We start from the raw sequence: 17,009 nt of genomic DNA, 5'->3' as shown, positions 1-17,009 counted from the left end.
ACTAATAGGCTGTGGTGAAATGTTTTTATATAAACAAACCGACTGTAAGTTAAATCTTTTTGAGCAATGCTTAAACTTCCCGAGTTTCAAGCATTTAGACGCCAGAAAATGACAACTACTTCATTTGGCATTTAAAATGGATGGCTTCCTCCTCAAGGATTTCTCTTTTTTGCGTCGCAGGTTGTGCGCAGAATTTTTCGCGCAGCATGGGATGGGATTGGGATGGTTTAGGATGGGATGATGACCCTTAGCCGGGAGCAAAGTGCAGCCCCGTGTTGGGGAGCCACATCCTACATCACATCCCATTCCATCTCGGCTCATCCCGTCTTGGAGGCGATGGACCCACCGCAAGGAAAGCGGAGCTGCACTTTTGTTTACTTTGGCAACTTATTTTTGTGCAAGCCCATTAAAACACGCTCATGCGGGAGGTCAAGCAATGCACAAAAGATATATAAAGATGTATATATACTATACTATGCCATACTATGCTATATTATGTGCTATAGTATGTGCTATATTCGAGGGTGGATTGTTCCATGCTAATTTGGCGAGGGCCACAATTGGATCGGCAGTTGGGGGCAAATGGATTTGTCATGCCTGACTTTGGAAGTCGGCGGATGAGTCATGGCTGCAACTGTGGAAAAACAGCTAAATTCAATTAGAACTGAAACCAAACCATCGATATGGCAGGAAAATTCTGAAATCCACCTAAAAGTATGCCATGTAGTCTCACTTTCATCCGCTGTAGATCAATTATAATTCTCTCTTTTTTGCGATCGGGCTGCTGTGTCTGGTATTTTAATTTATGGATTATGATCACGACCTGCTGCTCGCCCCTTTCCACACCCACGACTTGTGGCATCCGCTGATCTCATGAAGCCGACAATAATTAATTGACAAATAAAAGTAGCAGAAAATACAAAAAACAGCGTTTGTATATATACTTTTTCGTATCTGCATGTAAACAAGCCAATTGCCGTTCATTGAAAGCGATCTTTATGTATATCTTTTTTAGCATTCCCCTTCTGTTTGAGGTTGATTTAATCAGCAGTACACCAAAACAGCTGATAATAGATAGGGGGTAAATGTATGTATATACGAGTTTATATACTATACATCTACAGGGTGTTTGTGCTGGGAATGCCGATGATTACTTAATGTATTCAACTCATTCATGCACTGCCTTTGTCGCCCATTCGAATCTCATGGGGGAAATCTATGCGCATTTATAATGCTTTTATTGGAAAATTTGGTGCGCTCCACTGACTGATCGCCTGTTTGTAATTGTTAATGAGCACTTGTGCATCGCCCCCGTCCTTTGAACCCCCCTCGAACTTTGCTTCTATGATATAATTTTATGTTCGGTGTTGAATTTCAAAGAGGGACGCATGTGCGCTGTTTGCTTTGCTATTTGCTTTGCTTGCAGCACGTGCACATGCGCCGTGCCGGGGAACTCGATCCTCATCCTGCCGGAAGAGGCGTCTTCAGGCTCTTTGGGCTCTTCGGGCTCTATTTACCACCATGGCAGTGCAGTGGAGGAGGGATGTTTGTGTGGACGGACCAAGTGGCACTTGGCTTCCCACTTGAACAGCTTCATTAGTCGCGGAGATAAATCAAAATCTGCAGTTGATTTACTTCCCAGATGGTCTGTGATTTATTCGACTCCAGATACAAATATTACAAATAGTTGTTAGTAATTTAGAAATTGTTTTATATCTAAGAGGATCTTAACTGTGACAAGTTAAAATGATCGATGAATGGAAAGTTAGAAGTTAGAACATAAAAATGAATACGGCGTTCTATATTTATTTCAAACTATTAAAGCAAATAAAAATCGCTTTCAATGATCAATAACGATGACTTGTAACTTACTACTTGTTTGTATAATTAGTTTAGATTTTACTAGTGATTAAATTTATTTATAATATGCTATTTGTACGGGTATTGTATTCAGTTCTCTAATGGGAGATTGTTATCAGGCTTAGACATCAAACAATAATAATATAAATTCATGTTCTGATTTTATAATAAAGTGGCAGTCAGGTGAACTAAGTTTCTTATTATATATGGAATGGGGGGAAAGCTAAATGTAATATTAATGGCTTTAGTTCTAAAAGAATTAGCTACTTCCTTAGTTTCTCTAGAATGCGAATTCATCTTTATATCTATTAGATACCCTACAGTATCCCATGGATGCTGAACTCCTGTAACGTTTGCATTGCCATGGCATCCAAAGGGTTGCACTTGCTGCGCCACAGATGGTGCCATTAGCCGTATCCACGAAGTTGCCGCTCTCGATTTCACTTTTCGCCGGACTCCCTGCTGCATGCTTCTTGATTTTGGGGTTAACTCGGCGATGCACCACATTGTATAATGTGCCGTGCGCTGTTGTGCTTCGTGCGTTTTCGGGCGCTTTTCATTCTGTTCACTCGGACTCGGGGACTCGGATACACCCCGAAGATACTTACACTGGGAGGTGCCCTCTCACAGATACTCTCACACGCACACACACACATCCACACAGAGGCCGCGTCGCTTTGTAGCCGTCGCTTCGCCTCTTTTTTTCGGATTTCAGATTGTCGTGGCCGCTCGCGTATTTTCATTTTCAGTCAGTCTCCTTGGGCTGGTGCAACTGTGAAAATGTGCGGAGCGTGTCGGTTGTGAAAGCCTTGATTATTTTCCATACATATATCTCTATATGTATTTCTTATTTTTCGTTTCACATTTCGCTTGATTTGTTTACGCGTTTCGTCGTTCCGTTCGTCGTTCTGTTCGTCGTTCCGTTCGTCTGGTGTGAATAATAAACTCATAGATACTCTGTGTGACGCAGCAGCCCAATCAAAGCGGAATCACTTAAAGGGCTTTAATTGTGCGTGGGCCAAGCCCCACAGAATTATCTCAAAGATACTCGTTAGATTGGCCATCTTGAGTGCATCGTCGGTAGCCAAGAAGATTGTGTGTGTTTGTGTACTTTCTTGAATGTCTGATACGAACAAAGGAACCAAAGTTCTCTTTGACAACGAACCGTTTGGGATTATCTAATACGCAATCCGATTTTTGGGGTAAAGTAATGCCAGCATTTAACGATTATTTACGAGTTTTCTGCAGTAGGAAATGAGATCATCCGCAGTCGGCGCCTGTATCTAATCGGTTATCAGGTTGTCAGTTGCATTTCTAGCAGCTTTAGGGCTTATCTTATCAACTAAAAATAGTTGGACATGCCAAAAGTGTTTATTTGAAGGCAAATCAAAGCGATTTGCAATTCGCTGATAAAACCGATTTGCCTGTCAAAGTGGCAACTGTATCTGCAGCTGTTTTTAGCCAGCTTCGCAAATAGCTTTGACCTTTTCGCCAAACTAAAAGACTTCCGCGTCGATATGCACACATGCGTTTGATGATTTCGTAATTACAATCGGCACCCAAAGTAGCAGCAACATCGACAATGCGGCCATATGTATCTGTAACTGCATCCCCATCTGCCCAACTGCAGATACATTTTCTTTTTCTTGGGCTGCCTCATTTAATTGGCGGGCATGGCGAACTCCGCCAAAAGAGTTTTCCCGCTGCCATTTTCTAGGCGCAATGTAGGCCAACAAGTGCGTTGAACTAAACTAAAATGCTTGCCTTCTCTAGAACAATGAGGAAAATATATGTACTTGTGTTTATAAAAGAGAACTTGCTATGCGGCAGTATGAAGGATTCGAAACTGTCTATAGGAAACAAAAAGAAAGTATCTAAAAAGTCTTGTTTTATTGGTTTGAATTCATAGAGAACACTATCAAACTTTTGTAGCTTTCAATTGGCCACTTTAGAGGCCAATGTAATGTGTAATTTTCCACATAATTCCCTCGACTTTTCCGCAATGCCAACACCTAAACAAACACTTTGGTGGAGTTCAAAATGTGATTGAACCTGGTGGGGGATACACCTTGCTTGCGGCTGCAACTGGGTGGAAAAAACTGTACTTTCGCAGCGGCAACATGCGCTGTTTATTTTTGCCCCACGGGCCGCAGAAAATTGCAAGGTGCAAAGAGAAATCCAAATGAGTTGCGTGCGAAATCGAAATGCATCTGCAATTTTCACAATATTTTCGCAGTGCGTCGGCTTCTTTCTTTCATTCGTTCGTTCCGAAAGCATTATGTTTATGATTTCAAGAACTTCATGGCTGTTGGCACATACAAGGCAGCTGGAGCGTGGCCATGGACAACTTGCCACCATGTTTATCGTAGCTGCTTAAATGCCGCCTCAATGCGAGAGCACTTTTTCTTGTCCAACATATATACTCGATACACTTGTGCGTGCCACCTCCTTGTGGCAAAGTGTGTTGGTTGGTTCCTATGTATTTGCTTTGGCCGTTTGCCAGCTGCGGCAAGCGAGTTTGGCATTTTCCGAGCCAGGTCCTTGGTGCGCCTGAGCACTCCTCGGTGGCAATTTGCTGCCGCTGCTCAGACTTTCCCTTTCTCGATATTGAAACGCAGTCCTGAGGGTTTCCTTTTCCTGCACGACGCTTTCCCCGGTGGTTGGTGGCCATTTTGCGATCCTTTGTCTGCCTTTTTACACTACGAAAAAGGGGTTTTATATTTTCTGCAGTTGCTCATTGCTATTTAGTTGCATAAAGATATTGTATCTTTTGCTGATGTCAGGCATCAACTATGCAGATATATCTCCTATAGTCGTATAATCTCATTGTGCCAAGCACCTGGTGGTTCCTTTTGGCAAGCTCATGTGCGCTCTAGATAGATTTCAATAGCAAACATTATGACACATGCCCGCCGAAAAGTCGGACGACAAGTTAATATTAATGAACTTGGCTAAGTGTCTTTTGCGGCCACCAATTTTAAATTTAGCCACCTGCGGCGGCGAGCCTGGCCAAAAGCGTCAAGGCTTCAAAAGCCCTGTTCAGCAAGGATTTGTGGCCGTTTCCGTTTTTTGTGTCGGAAATTCGAGGCCGTAAATTAGGCGGCTTGAGTGTTTTGGGGGCTTTGCTGCTAACGCTTTTGCTAACGAGGCCCGAATGCAGTTAATTTGCGCGCTAGGAAAGGCGAGGGAATTGCATTTCGGGTTTGGCCCAAAGCCGCAGGGGCATAAATCGCCGGTGGCAACACAGCTTTTGTTTATGCCACATTGTTAGTGTCGTGGGATAATTTTAGAAATTTTTCGTCGAAACTCCGCATTAAAGTTTGGGTGGAAAAAAGTGAAGAAAACATAAAAGTCCCGAAAACCGACTGCAGAAAACTCGTAAATTATTTTTATATGCTCCTCACACCGACAACATATCAACAGACACAAAAACTTTTTGTGCGCTGAACAGTGTAGCATCGCACACACACAGAAATTCGGTGTTATTTTTATATATAAAACTTGGTCCATGTGTCGTGTAGAGAAGAGAAAACTTACGCATCAAGCATAACAACATGTATAAATAGCATCAAAAGACTACGAAGAAATCAAAATGAAAAGTGCAGCATAGAAAACAAAAAATCGAAGGGAAAACGGGAAAAATCCAAACCAAATAAAAATGTGCAACCAATCAATGGAGTTGAATCGCTCAAAAACAAAAACGAGCCAATAACTAAAAATACAGCAAAAGTGAAGCAGAGACACAACACTGCCAAGAACAGGCAACTTGGCAACATCGCAGCGTTGGTCCGCAGCGGACTGGCCAAAAATAAACCGGCAGCAACATACGCCTGCAACAACTAGATGTTGTTGCTGCTGCTCGCCTTCATCATGAGATTCGTAGACATTTCCAAACGCTGTCCCGCCTGCTCCAGGGCCGGCATCGATTGCACCCACCACACCGGCGGCCACGGCAATCCAGCGCACAGCGATGCCAATGGCAACCACACGGCCTGCTGGCAACATGTCCACAATGGTGCCACCAGCAACATCAACAGCAACATCAATAGCAACAGCAGCAACAACAGCAGCAACAGCAACAGCAGCAGCACCAGCAGCGGCTGCGACAGCAACAGCTCCTCCAAGGAGAACTACTATGCGCCGCAGCAGCTGCAACATCAGCGGCACCAGCACACGAAACATGGCAACATTGGCGTTAGTCCGCATCAACTCGAGCAGATACGCTTCTACCAGCGCATGCAGCAGCAGCAGTTGCAACTGTTGCAGCAGCAGTTGCTGCAGCGTCGTCGCCTGCAACAGCAACTGCTGCAACAAGGCGTGCCCTCGCCTCCGGCAGCGGCAACAGAAAAAACTACAACGGCGGCTCTCACCTGCAATCAACAGTATTTGCGGCAGCAGCGACTGCAGCAGCAACAACTGCAGCAGCAGCAGCAGCAGCAACAACAGCAGCAGCAACTTTATGTGGACCACAACAGCAACAATGACAATGACTATCTGAACAACTATCTGAACAACAGCATTAACCAGCGAAACAATGGCAGAGTTTTGGGCCAAGGTGCGCACTTGATAAGTCTTAGCTTTTAATCGAACCCAACTCATTTAGTATCTAAGATATAAGGAAAGTTTGAACTTAGCTTAAACCGTTCAAACAACTGAAAGCTTGCTAAGATGCTATAAGCAAACAAGTTAAGATGTTTGAAAATGGTTTATCAAAAACATAGGTATATCTTGTAAATATATAAGAGGTATGCAGTCATTCTTAATAGAAAATGTAATTATTATGGCTATCATTACTTCCTTGCTGTGCATCACATTAATTAGCAATAAAATGAAACCAGATTTAGCTGGTGCAGTGGTGGATTAAAGTTGTGTCTTTGTAAAAAGATCGCTTCTTTCCCAGCTCTGCCTCTGCTCTTGAGCATCTCGAGACGGGCTTTTGTAATTTCAATTAACTTTAATTGAGCTCCGAGAGGCCAGCAGTCGCCATAAGTCACTGGCCCTCCTCCGGCTCCACTGCTCCGCTGCTCCAGTGTTCCGCTGCTGGAGTGGACCACCCTATGAATGCACTGCGTATCTACACACAAAATGCATTAAAAAATATTTTTATTTGTCCGTAATCTCGCGCTGGCCCAAATATGAAATGGCTTTTCATTTCATATTTCTGTTTTTTTCTTCTTTTCTGTTTCGTTGGGTTGGGGGAGGTTGAGAGATGGCTGGGCGGGAAAAACATGTGCTTTGCCACTTGTCGGCTGTAGGAAAAGTTCGCTGAGTTTGGGGGAGAATCTATTTGAAAACTGTAATCTCTTGTGTCTGCACTTTCTGGGAGGTTCCCCAACTCGCTACCCTTCCCCTTTCTTTCTCCCAGATTTTCCTTGATTTGTTTATACGCGGAGTTAATTTTAAATTCAAATTCTGTGTGCGATACCATAGCAGGAATTGCATAAGAAAGTCTCACCCAGCAACTGCAATCGATAGCAATGCGGCAAACGAGAAGGTTTTCCTAGGCACTGAACTACTGTATTACCGCCTTGAGACATGCAATACCATCAGGTTTAACCTTTAATTGCCGCTGGCGGACGGCCGTTGCATGTTGCATGTAGCAAGATGGGAAAATGTCACATTTTCCAATTGAACTTTTTAGTGATGACGTTGGGGGACATAGGACACTGCGATCCTATCCGATGCGATCCATGGGTGTTGACTCGTAAAAATCTCCTAGACGTATAAAAATAATTTTTACAGCTTTTCGCTTTGCTGGCATATGTGGAGGGAGTCGCGAGTCTGTCACCCGAACAGTGTCATTCTTATTTGCTATAGGGAAGGGGGGCTTGGCATCGTAAAAATTAATTGAAACATGCCAACAATAGATGGGCGCCTCCGTCAGTCAGGTTTTTACTACTACGAAATGTGTGCGGCACGCTAATGTCCATTAGAGTGGAGAGTGGGAGAGTGCAAATGGAAATGGGAATGGAAATGGGGATAGATCATTAGCCGGAGTTGGTTGTCGCCCCGGTGCTGTGGCATCTTAATTGAGGCAAGTTCAGTGTCAATGCTGATTAGACAATTAACATTGTGTGCGCCCCTCGGTGGGATTATCCAGCAGGTAGTTTAATCAGCAGTTTTATTTAACCATTTAAGTATATTAGCCGATGATTTAAGATTAGTTACTCAAGTGTACAATTGCTTCTTCTGCTTGCAGGCACAAAAATTCGACGTGGCATGACAGAATTCTCAACAAACAACGATCACAGCAAACCGCATTTCACCGCATCTCAGCAGAAGCCGCCTCAGAACTCACCCATCCATCAGCAAGCATTCACTCCATCCAATCCCAACTCTCACCCCCATCTGCTTCAACGATTGGCCCAACAGCAGCAGCAACAGCAGCAGCAGCAGCAGCAGCAGCATAAGCGTCCCCATAAGTTTCAGCAGACCTTGCCCTTCAGCCAGCTAAACAACGGCAACAACACGGCTGCCCACATTCTGCCCGGATCATCGCCACATTCCCCGCTCAGCTACCGCAATCCGCTGAACAGTCCCAGCAACTCGCCATTCAGCAGTTCCACGGCACAGGCGACGATTGGGAAGCGGTACCAGCAGCAGCAGCTGACCGATCGCCTGTTGCAGCAGCAACATCTGCAGCAGTGCCAGCAGCAGCAACTGCAATCGCTGGGCGGCAGCGATGTGGAGGAGGATCTGGCTGCGGAGGAACTGAGCGAGGAGAGTCTCAAGCAGAATGTGGCCATTGTGCTGAGCAACTTGGATCGGTATAACAACGCCTTGCGCAGCATTATCCTGAATGAGCAGGTGAGCAGCAGCCTCATCACGCCCAGCGACAGTCTCCTGTTTGGCGAGGACTCCAGTGGTCTGCTGTACTGCGACAACGACAACTCCAGGAAGCATCAGGGCAACAATAACTTTGCACTGGGCAAGATGGCAGCCACGCCGGAATCGGATTATAATAGCAATGCAACCACGCCAGGAGGTCGCAGCAACGAGCAGCAGTTACAGTTGCAACAGCAGCAGCAACAACAGCAGCAGCAGCAACTTGGGGTAGGTGGGATGCTTTGTGGTGGTGGTGGCATTGGTGGCGTTGGTGGCGGGATGCGGGAAACTACTAATGGCGGTGGCAACAATCTCAACTGCTCGTTGGCCTCGTCGCACGACTTTACTCACGACAATTCCGATTACCAGTGGTTCCTGGACTACGGCTACCGAGATGGCTGCGGCGGAATGCAGCGCAGCGTTTTGAGTTCCCTCTCGGCCTCGTACAATGCGATGGGTGATCTGATCTACTACGAGGATCTGGCCAAGAATCTGGACGCCAATCTGGCCGAGGTGGACATGGAGAGTTTCCGGGCGGAGGACATACATTCCCTGCTCTCGCAGCTGCCCGCCTATTGCAAGAGCTTGGGCGGTGCCAACAGTCGTCTTCAGCAATCGTTGCTGCTTCAGCAGCAGCAACAGCAGCAGCAACAACAGCAGCAGCTGCAACAGCAACAGGTGCTGCAACACAGCAATATGTTGCAGCACAACATGTCCCAGACGTCGACTACCTCCACAAACGAACTGATCGACAACTCCTTCTGCAAGTCGGAGTTGCTCTTTTCGCCGGTGCGGGAGTCGCACATCTCGGTGGACTCCCTGGACATGGACGCCTATCCGGACGACGGCGAGATTATACTCACGTGCAACAAGGACAACTACACGATCGCCTTCGAGGGCAGTGTGCTCTACTCGGATGATAGTTTCTATGGTGAGTAATGCAAGTACTTAAGTGCGAATCCAAACTTATATATTCAAACTTTGCTTTGTAGCGGATCCCAGTGACATTGCCGCCAGGAACAAACAGAACTGCATCAACTTGCACAGCAATCTGGAGGACATAGTGAAGCGCAACAAAGCCCTGGAGGTCTCCATGTCGCGTTCGGCCCAGGCTTTCCAGCCACTCTGTCCCATGTCGCCCAAGGGACAGGCCGCCACTTCATCGGCGGCCAAGCTGCAGCGGTAGGTTCAAACAGAACAACACATGCCGCACCGGATTCGCACATTATCCTGAGGATTGGTTGTTGCCCGCGTAGTTTTCCAGTGTTTAAGTAAATATTACGCCATATGTGCTCAGAGACAGCGTTCTATTGATCAAGATAAACTGAACTACATATGAGATAACTAGAAGTCCAGCCTCAGAATGCCAAACGTCATCATCAAGACCTCAAGGCGGATGTGACACATTTCCCCCTTCCTTGCAGGCCGCTCTCATTGCAACAATCGTGTGGGGTCATTTCAATTGAATTCAATTTAGTTCCATTTGCCTGCCGGCTGGCATATTAACGTACGGAACGAACACTGCGGGGGGTAATTTCAAATGGGAACTGGGTCTTTTTGGCGTATATTCCACGCCAGCATATGCTAACCTTCAAGGGTCGCAAGTTAATCCCTGGAGATGGGCAATTACGGGCTTAGCCCGCATAACTCATTCACAAAACGATTAGCCAGGATAATAGAAAACCCGAAAATATTATGCAAATAAACCCAGCACAGACGCCAGCAGGTAAAGAAGTCATAAACCGTGGCAGCAACCAATCCGAAAACCTCACAACCAACCGCTTCCTACCTAAAAGAAATTAGAAAAAGAAAACCTTCCGCCAACAAAATTGTAATCCCAAACGCTCGACGTGTCTGTTGTGGTAAAGACGCTCGTTATTCCTTGTCTCGCCCGCTCGCAGGTATCCCTCGGGGAACAACAACACGGAGACCATCACCATAACCAGACACCTACCGCAGTGCACCGTGCGGAAGAGCAGCAGTCTGCCCAATCTGCAGAACGAGGAATCCATGGCGGGCAGTTGCCTCAAGGAGCAGGGCCCGGAGGAGCACGGACCACAGGCGGTGCCACTGAACGTCTCGCAGGCGATCAGCACCTCCACCATGGAGGCGGGCAAGTCGAGGTCCAGGAATCTGCTGCCCATGTGCCAGATGCCCATATCCATTAGTGTGTCGATTTCGGAGCGGCTGCAGCAGCAGGCGGATCAGCAGTTGCCCATCGAACAGATCACACCCACAGCACAGCAGCCACAACAGCAGCATCACCACTCGCACCACCATCGCCACAAGCATCGCTGCAGCTGCTCGCAGGAGAGCCAGAATTTCCACATTTCCGGCTCTGCCTCCTCGGGCAACTCCTCCAATCCGCCAGCCTTCAATCTAGTCAAGCTGTTCATCAAGCAGAAGAGCAGCAACAGCAGTGGCGGCCAGGAGGATTTGGGTGCCCAGGCCAGTGCGCACACCTGCATGGATGTCTCTTCCGGCTGCTGGCCCTCCAGCGATGCGGCCAGCTCCAGCAGTGGCTCCTTGGAGCAGCGACTGCGCAAGAAGAGTATGAACGACTCGGGCAAGGGATCGGCAGTCAGTCGGCATGACGAGGAGGAGCACTACCCAGAAACGGAGACACCCAGACGTCAGTTGAGGGCCCGTTCGGAGGCAGTGTTCTACGACGATGTCGCCACCTCCAGTTCCACGGGATCGTTAACTGCGACCAATTCACCAGCACATCGTCGTCGCAGTATGCCGCTAAGGAATCCACAACTGTACCAACTGGCCGCCCAGGTGTCCACTGGCAGTCAAATGTCCTCGGAGGCCAGCTCGGAGCAGCTAACCCAGGTGCCCAGGCGGTCGGAAGCGGGTTGCGGAACCAGTACGCGTCCGTTGTCGTGTGCCTCCAGCTCCGAAATGATCACGCGCTCCATGCAGACCTCCTGCGGATCGCTGAGCACCACCAGGAGCAGCCTGAGCGAACGCTATCGCTGTGTGCCGCCCTCCTTCCTCGAGAAACTCAATAACTTGGGCGAGGAGCGACAGGCGCCCATTTACGTGATCTATCCAAACTATGCCCTGCCCGACTTGGGATTCGTTAAGACTAATGCCAGCACAGACGTGATCTTCTCGCCCTTCAACTACAAGATGACGATGGATGGGGCGACTGCAAGTACCAGCAGCTCGGGATCTTTAAAGAAGCAGCGCAACAACAGCCAGAGCGTGAGCGATGATGAAATCCTCAAGACGCTGGACTACAAGCACGTTGCTGACTGGCAGTCGCTGGCCACCTTGCTGCCGACGGAATACCGCCGGCGGCTGCAGCACATTCCGGAGGTGAAGCACCTGGTGCGGCAACTGGATGCGGAGCTATCACAGCGCCCACTTTTCTGTATGTCGCCGCCGCTGCGCCGAAATCGCACGCACATCTGCGACTGTGCCAAGTACTTCCAGGGCCAGCAGACCCACATGGACGAGGCATCCAGCTCGGGATCCAGCCAGCAGCCCAGCTCCGGCTATCGCGGCTCATCCATGCTGCTTACCGACTCGGAGCTGGACGTGGATCCGCTGAAGCAGATGTATGTGTACCAGTACGATCAGCAGCGCATGGACTCGGGCGTGGAAACCAGTCCCGGTAGTCAGTTAACTCAAACCCCGCCGCAACCCATGCCCCGCAGCATTCTGCGCAAGGCACACTCCGCACAGGCGCGCTCCAAGCGCAACTCCATGATCGAGGCACAGCAGACGCAGAAGCTGACCAAGCTGGAGAAGCGGCGCAGTTTGCAGGAGCCACCGAACAACTACGGCCTGGGTTCCACCGACGAACTGGCCGATGTCTTTGAGGAGGAGGAGCACAGTCAGCCAGCGCAGCCGGTGAAGCAGCGGCTTTCACGCAAGGATCTGGATGCCAGGGCTCGCGCTGAGAGCTTCCTGGCCTCCTTGCCGCGCTCTGAGCTCAAGTACTACGCGGAGATTGCCTCGATTCTGGAGTCTTCCGGCGAGCAGGTGACCTACGATGCTGCTGCCCTGAAGAAGGAGGTGAGCCGTGTGCTTAGCCAGCAGAAGAAGGTGTCGTTCAATGACGAGGGCGTGGCGGCCGGACTGCAGCAGCATGCCAAACGCTTCGCCACGCCCCCCAATTCGCCCAACATCTCCATGGGCGCAGTGAAGCGCGATACCGTGGATGTGCTGGAGCAGCGCAAGATCGAAAGCAATCGCTTCAAGCGCCTGCAAATCCAGTGGGAGCTCATGAGCAAGGACTCGAGCATGCTCAAGGAGCTGGCCAGCGAGGCGGCCACCAAGAGCGGCGGCTCCACGCCCACCTCGGCCACTTCCACTGGCTCCAACTCGGCGCCAAGGTCAAGGATTCCAAGGCCTGTTAGCTACCCAGCGGGCAGGTCAGTAGCTCTCAAACCACACATCTTACACTATGAAGTGCCAGTCGGAAGATTATATTTTAATTTAAATACTACCGACTTGCACGTCCTATAGCGAACATTCCAAATTAATTGTTTTGAACCATTTATGTATGTTATGTTTCCCAAATTTATTTCTTTTCATTTTTGGCAAATCGACCACCCAAATCCTTGCGTCAAAATTATTATTTTGCATGATGTTGATTTTGTTTGCGTGCCTGATGCTCAGAAGTACCACGCCCACCTCGTCACGTGCTGCCCCCGTTTTGGCCACGCCCTCACCGGCTCGGCCGGCCAATCCCAAGACTGTCACTAAAAGCCACAACAAACCCGGTCTCTTTACCTCCTCCCCCCGCCCTAGCAGACTGACCAGCGCCCAGGAAGCAGCCGGCGGAGCCAAGGTCAGCACTCGATCGCCCAGCAGGATGGTGCAGCCGAAGCGGTACAGCCTGGTCGGCACGACCACGCCCACATCCGCAACCCCCACTTCGGCCAGGGCACGCACGCCCACCAATCGGGTGGCGGTTACGGCGCCAAATACGCCCAAACGCCAGGCGGTTGCCCAGTCGCCCAGGTAAGTGATGATAATGATGATTCAGATGATCGAAAACTGTTGCTAATAGCCATGTTACCTTGCAGACCCACCTCGCGAGTGCGTTGAGCGTCCACACGAGTCCAAGCGTCCAAGTCATCCCAATTAGTCAGCGGCAGACAACAGACAACACCACACCCCCCCAAAAAAAAAAAAACAATCCATTGAAGAGAAAAACACAGCAAAAAGCAAACAAAACATATTCAACAACCAGAAACAATGCAACATTGTAAAATTCTAGACTAAGGCTTTGTGTGCGGCTCGATTGCTTAGTTACTATTGGCCCGGAAAGTGATATTTAGATGGCAGATGGTTTGATCAGATCAAAAAGATTCGATCGGAGCGAGAACTGATAGCGAGATGTGCTGGTATCTTTGATTGATTTTGTTGTCCTTATTTGCGGTAGAGCAGCGACGTCTGCGAGAGGAAGTAGCTAAATTTTCTTTTTTTACAAAGTATACATAATGAAATCTATACATATGCCAAGTACGCGTAAATTAAACAAATATTTTGATGTATATACACACACAAGACGATATATATATATATATATGTACGCGTAGACTCGCTTTTCCACAACCTATTCAAAATGAAATGACTAAGATGACTTTGCTACCCACAGGAAACATGATGAACATGATGTGTATAAAATATTTTCTATACCCAATGCAAAAAGGCATATACTGTCAATACTCGAGCAGCAAACAATACAAAAGTTACTGGGCCAAAAAACCAGATATATTGGATACCCGAATACAATAATTGAAGAGCTCAAGAGCGGATCCAATCGATATTACGCCCCGGGTGCATTAGAATAAATCTTATTTGTTGCTATTTCCATGCTCATGCTGATCCTGAACGAAAATATGGAGAAAATCAAGGAAAGAAATTTCCAAATGGCCTTTAATTCATTACTGAATGCTTTGCAGTTTTTGATTTGGTTTTTAACTCGCAAGATCTGGTTTTGTTTGCATTTTATGCGGCAATTTTCATTTCGTTTGTAACGAGCTTATGCTGTTGAGCGCAGGCTCAAAAAGTGATTTCAATTGTACGATATATGTTTCCAGCTATACCTACTATTAAACTAACTATTTTATTTGTATCTATTTAATAATATCCATCTGTCTATGACATAACGTTAATTGGTTATTTAACTGCTGGAAGACATCGTTTAGTTTGTACGCCTTAAGTCAAACACTTTTCTATCTTTAATTGTATAGCTACTCTAATTGTATTATGTACAAGCGGACGAACACACATATTATAGATTTGCGGGAGAATTTATCACCAAATGGATATGCGGGAGTATATTATGTATTAAAACGAAAAGTAAAAAATGTATAAAAATACAAAATCAATAAAAATATTAATAAACAAGCAAAAAGTATTATGAAAATAAAATCAATTCAGTTTTTTCATTTCGCGAATGGCATTGGTAGTCACGAACAGTTGGTGTGAAACTGTATATTACACTTTGGTGTTGGACTCCAAAACTGTGCATGGTGTATAACAGTGCCTATTAGCATGTGACAGTGCATTTCAAACTGTTTGATATGGCTTGGAAACTGTATACGTAAAACAGTGGCTATAAGCATGTAACAGTGCATTTTAAACTGTGTTGTATTCTGATTTGAAATAATATTTGAAACTATATTACATTAATTTTGCCACATGTTCATAGACTTTTTTCTTTTAAAGATTAATAAGTTATGTATTTCGGTTGCTAAGCATTTTATCTGTATAAATTTAAGACGGCTTTTATATAGAAACTCGCAAAAACTTGACTTACAACTCTTCTACTAAAAGTTCGGCTTGAAAAATACCTCCGAAGTTGTTCTAATCCTTGCAGATTAGCACCCATTTCTATAGACACAAGAACCCCTAATTACGTAACCTTATTACTCGTGTTTATGATTTTTGATTTATCCGCCAGAGAAATCCGTTTAAATTTCCTTCAAGCGCAAAGTTAATTCGCTGCTTAGCTTTCTAAGAAACAGGAGCTAAACCTGAACCCTTTTGGCCCATTTAAAGCAACATTATTAAAAGTAATTGTAATTACCGAGGCACATGTTGCGCTATGCGTGAGTGTGTGGGAGAGCACACACACATATGCATATGGGCTGGGTGCCTTTGCATACATTTACCTAATTAAATAAAATAATGAAAACGCTAAAGTTGCAAAAGGCGCGAAAGTATGGCTGGCAAAGTTACATAAGAAGCACCCATGCGGCCCACCGAAAATCCAGCACATACTGTTCACACATTTGCCTTGAAATTGGGAAATAAAATTACGCAGAAATATTTTCAAATATTTATTATGGGAGCCAGGAACAATTGCGAGTGTGTGCGTGTGTTGGCTTGATAATTATCATTAGCCATGTGGCAGTCCTTACGCTTTTTGCACCACCACTCGTAAAAATTAAAGAAAAAGACCCAAAAAATATTTGATAGTTATCAAATACAAAAAATGTTTCAATTTCCTATTTAATTTCTAATTTAAAAAGTATTTTCGATACCCTTATGCTCTTTTTGAATTCAATTTACATTTTGATTGTGATAAGTAAAACAAATATAATATGAAATATAGCTGATCAAAAAAATTCGTATTTGCTAAAATTTTCAAAGCATATTTTTTATTTTATTTTTTTTTTTTAAACAATTTTTTTCCAAGTGTTTCTGCAAATTCCACGAATGCAAAGGAGCAAATGTTTTGTTAAGCAAATATTTTCACTTTTCTTTGCGTCTTCGATTGAAATTTGTTGGCCATTAAGTTTGCTCATTTGGGCCGCGAGTGCTGCCAACAATTTGCATATGACATTTAATTCTTGCTCGTTTCGCTGCGTGGTTTCAAATGTAATTAAAAGTTTTTTGTTTAAACTGCGAATATACAAATGCACAAGCTCGTGCGTATACAAGTGTAATTCTCAAGAGCAATGTCGCTGTTGTCAACGCTGTTATTGTCTCTGTTCCCATTGTGTGTGCCACGCCCCCTTTGTAGAAAATACAAAACAAAAAAAATAAATAAATATAAACAAGTGAAAAATGGGAACACGAAAAATAAGTCGGTCAAATAAATTTTGCTGTCAAGCGGAAAGCAAAAGTGCATAAAATATGCACATTGCACTGCGAATGAGGCCTACAGTATTTGCATTCACATATTTTTACTAAAATAATTACATGCACATGACCCGCCAGCAACCCGCAACACGAACAACAAACAGAGGACAACAACCAAATATGACTAAAGACATGCCTTGACAAAGGACATGAGATGGGCGGTCGCAGGACGAGATGTCCTATCGCAAACAAAACGGCGGGGGGTAGTGCGA

General features: G+C 46.0%; 1 protein-coding gene across 5 annotated transcripts in view; it reads left to right on the top strand.

Annotated features, from left to right (window-relative positions):
• The window catches only part of LOC122620033 (putative mediator of RNA polymerase II transcription subunit 26), a 28,490-nt gene extending 13,409 nt beyond the window's left edge, over positions 1-15,081 (top strand). Inside the window, exons 1-8 of one of the 5 annotated variants that reach the window (XM_043797305.1) lie at positions 2,653-3,062; positions 5,382-6,415; positions 8,060-8,913; positions 9,055-9,616; positions 9,678-9,867; positions 10,554-13,070; positions 13,318-13,662; positions 13,728-15,081. In XM_043797305.1, coding sequence (XP_043653240.1) covers positions 5,704-6,415; positions 8,060-8,913; positions 9,055-9,616; positions 9,678-9,867; positions 10,554-13,070; positions 13,318-13,662; positions 13,728-13,749 — 5,202 coding nt within the window. In that variant the 5' untranslated portion in view covers positions 2,653-3,062; positions 5,382-5,703 and the 3' untranslated portion in view covers positions 13,750-15,081. Of the gene's footprint in view, positions 1-2,648; positions 3,063-5,381; positions 6,416-8,059; positions 9,617-9,677; positions 9,868-10,553; positions 13,071-13,317; positions 13,663-13,727 lie in introns of those variants that run through there. The other 4 variants (XM_043797304.1, XM_043797303.1, XM_043797302.1 and 1 more) reach the window with 4 other exon arrangements.
• Positions 15,082-17,009: the final 1,928 nt, after the last annotated feature.

Source organism: Drosophila teissieri, chromosome 3R (assembly GCF_016746235.2).
Source record: "Drosophila teissieri strain GT53w chromosome 3R, Prin_Dtei_1.1, whole genome shotgun sequence".
NCBI lineage: Eukaryota > Metazoa > Arthropoda > Insecta > Diptera > Drosophilidae > Drosophila > Drosophila teissieri.
The sequence above is the reverse complement of the archived record's forward strand: the minus strand, read 5'-3'. Positions and strand labels throughout refer to the sequence as shown.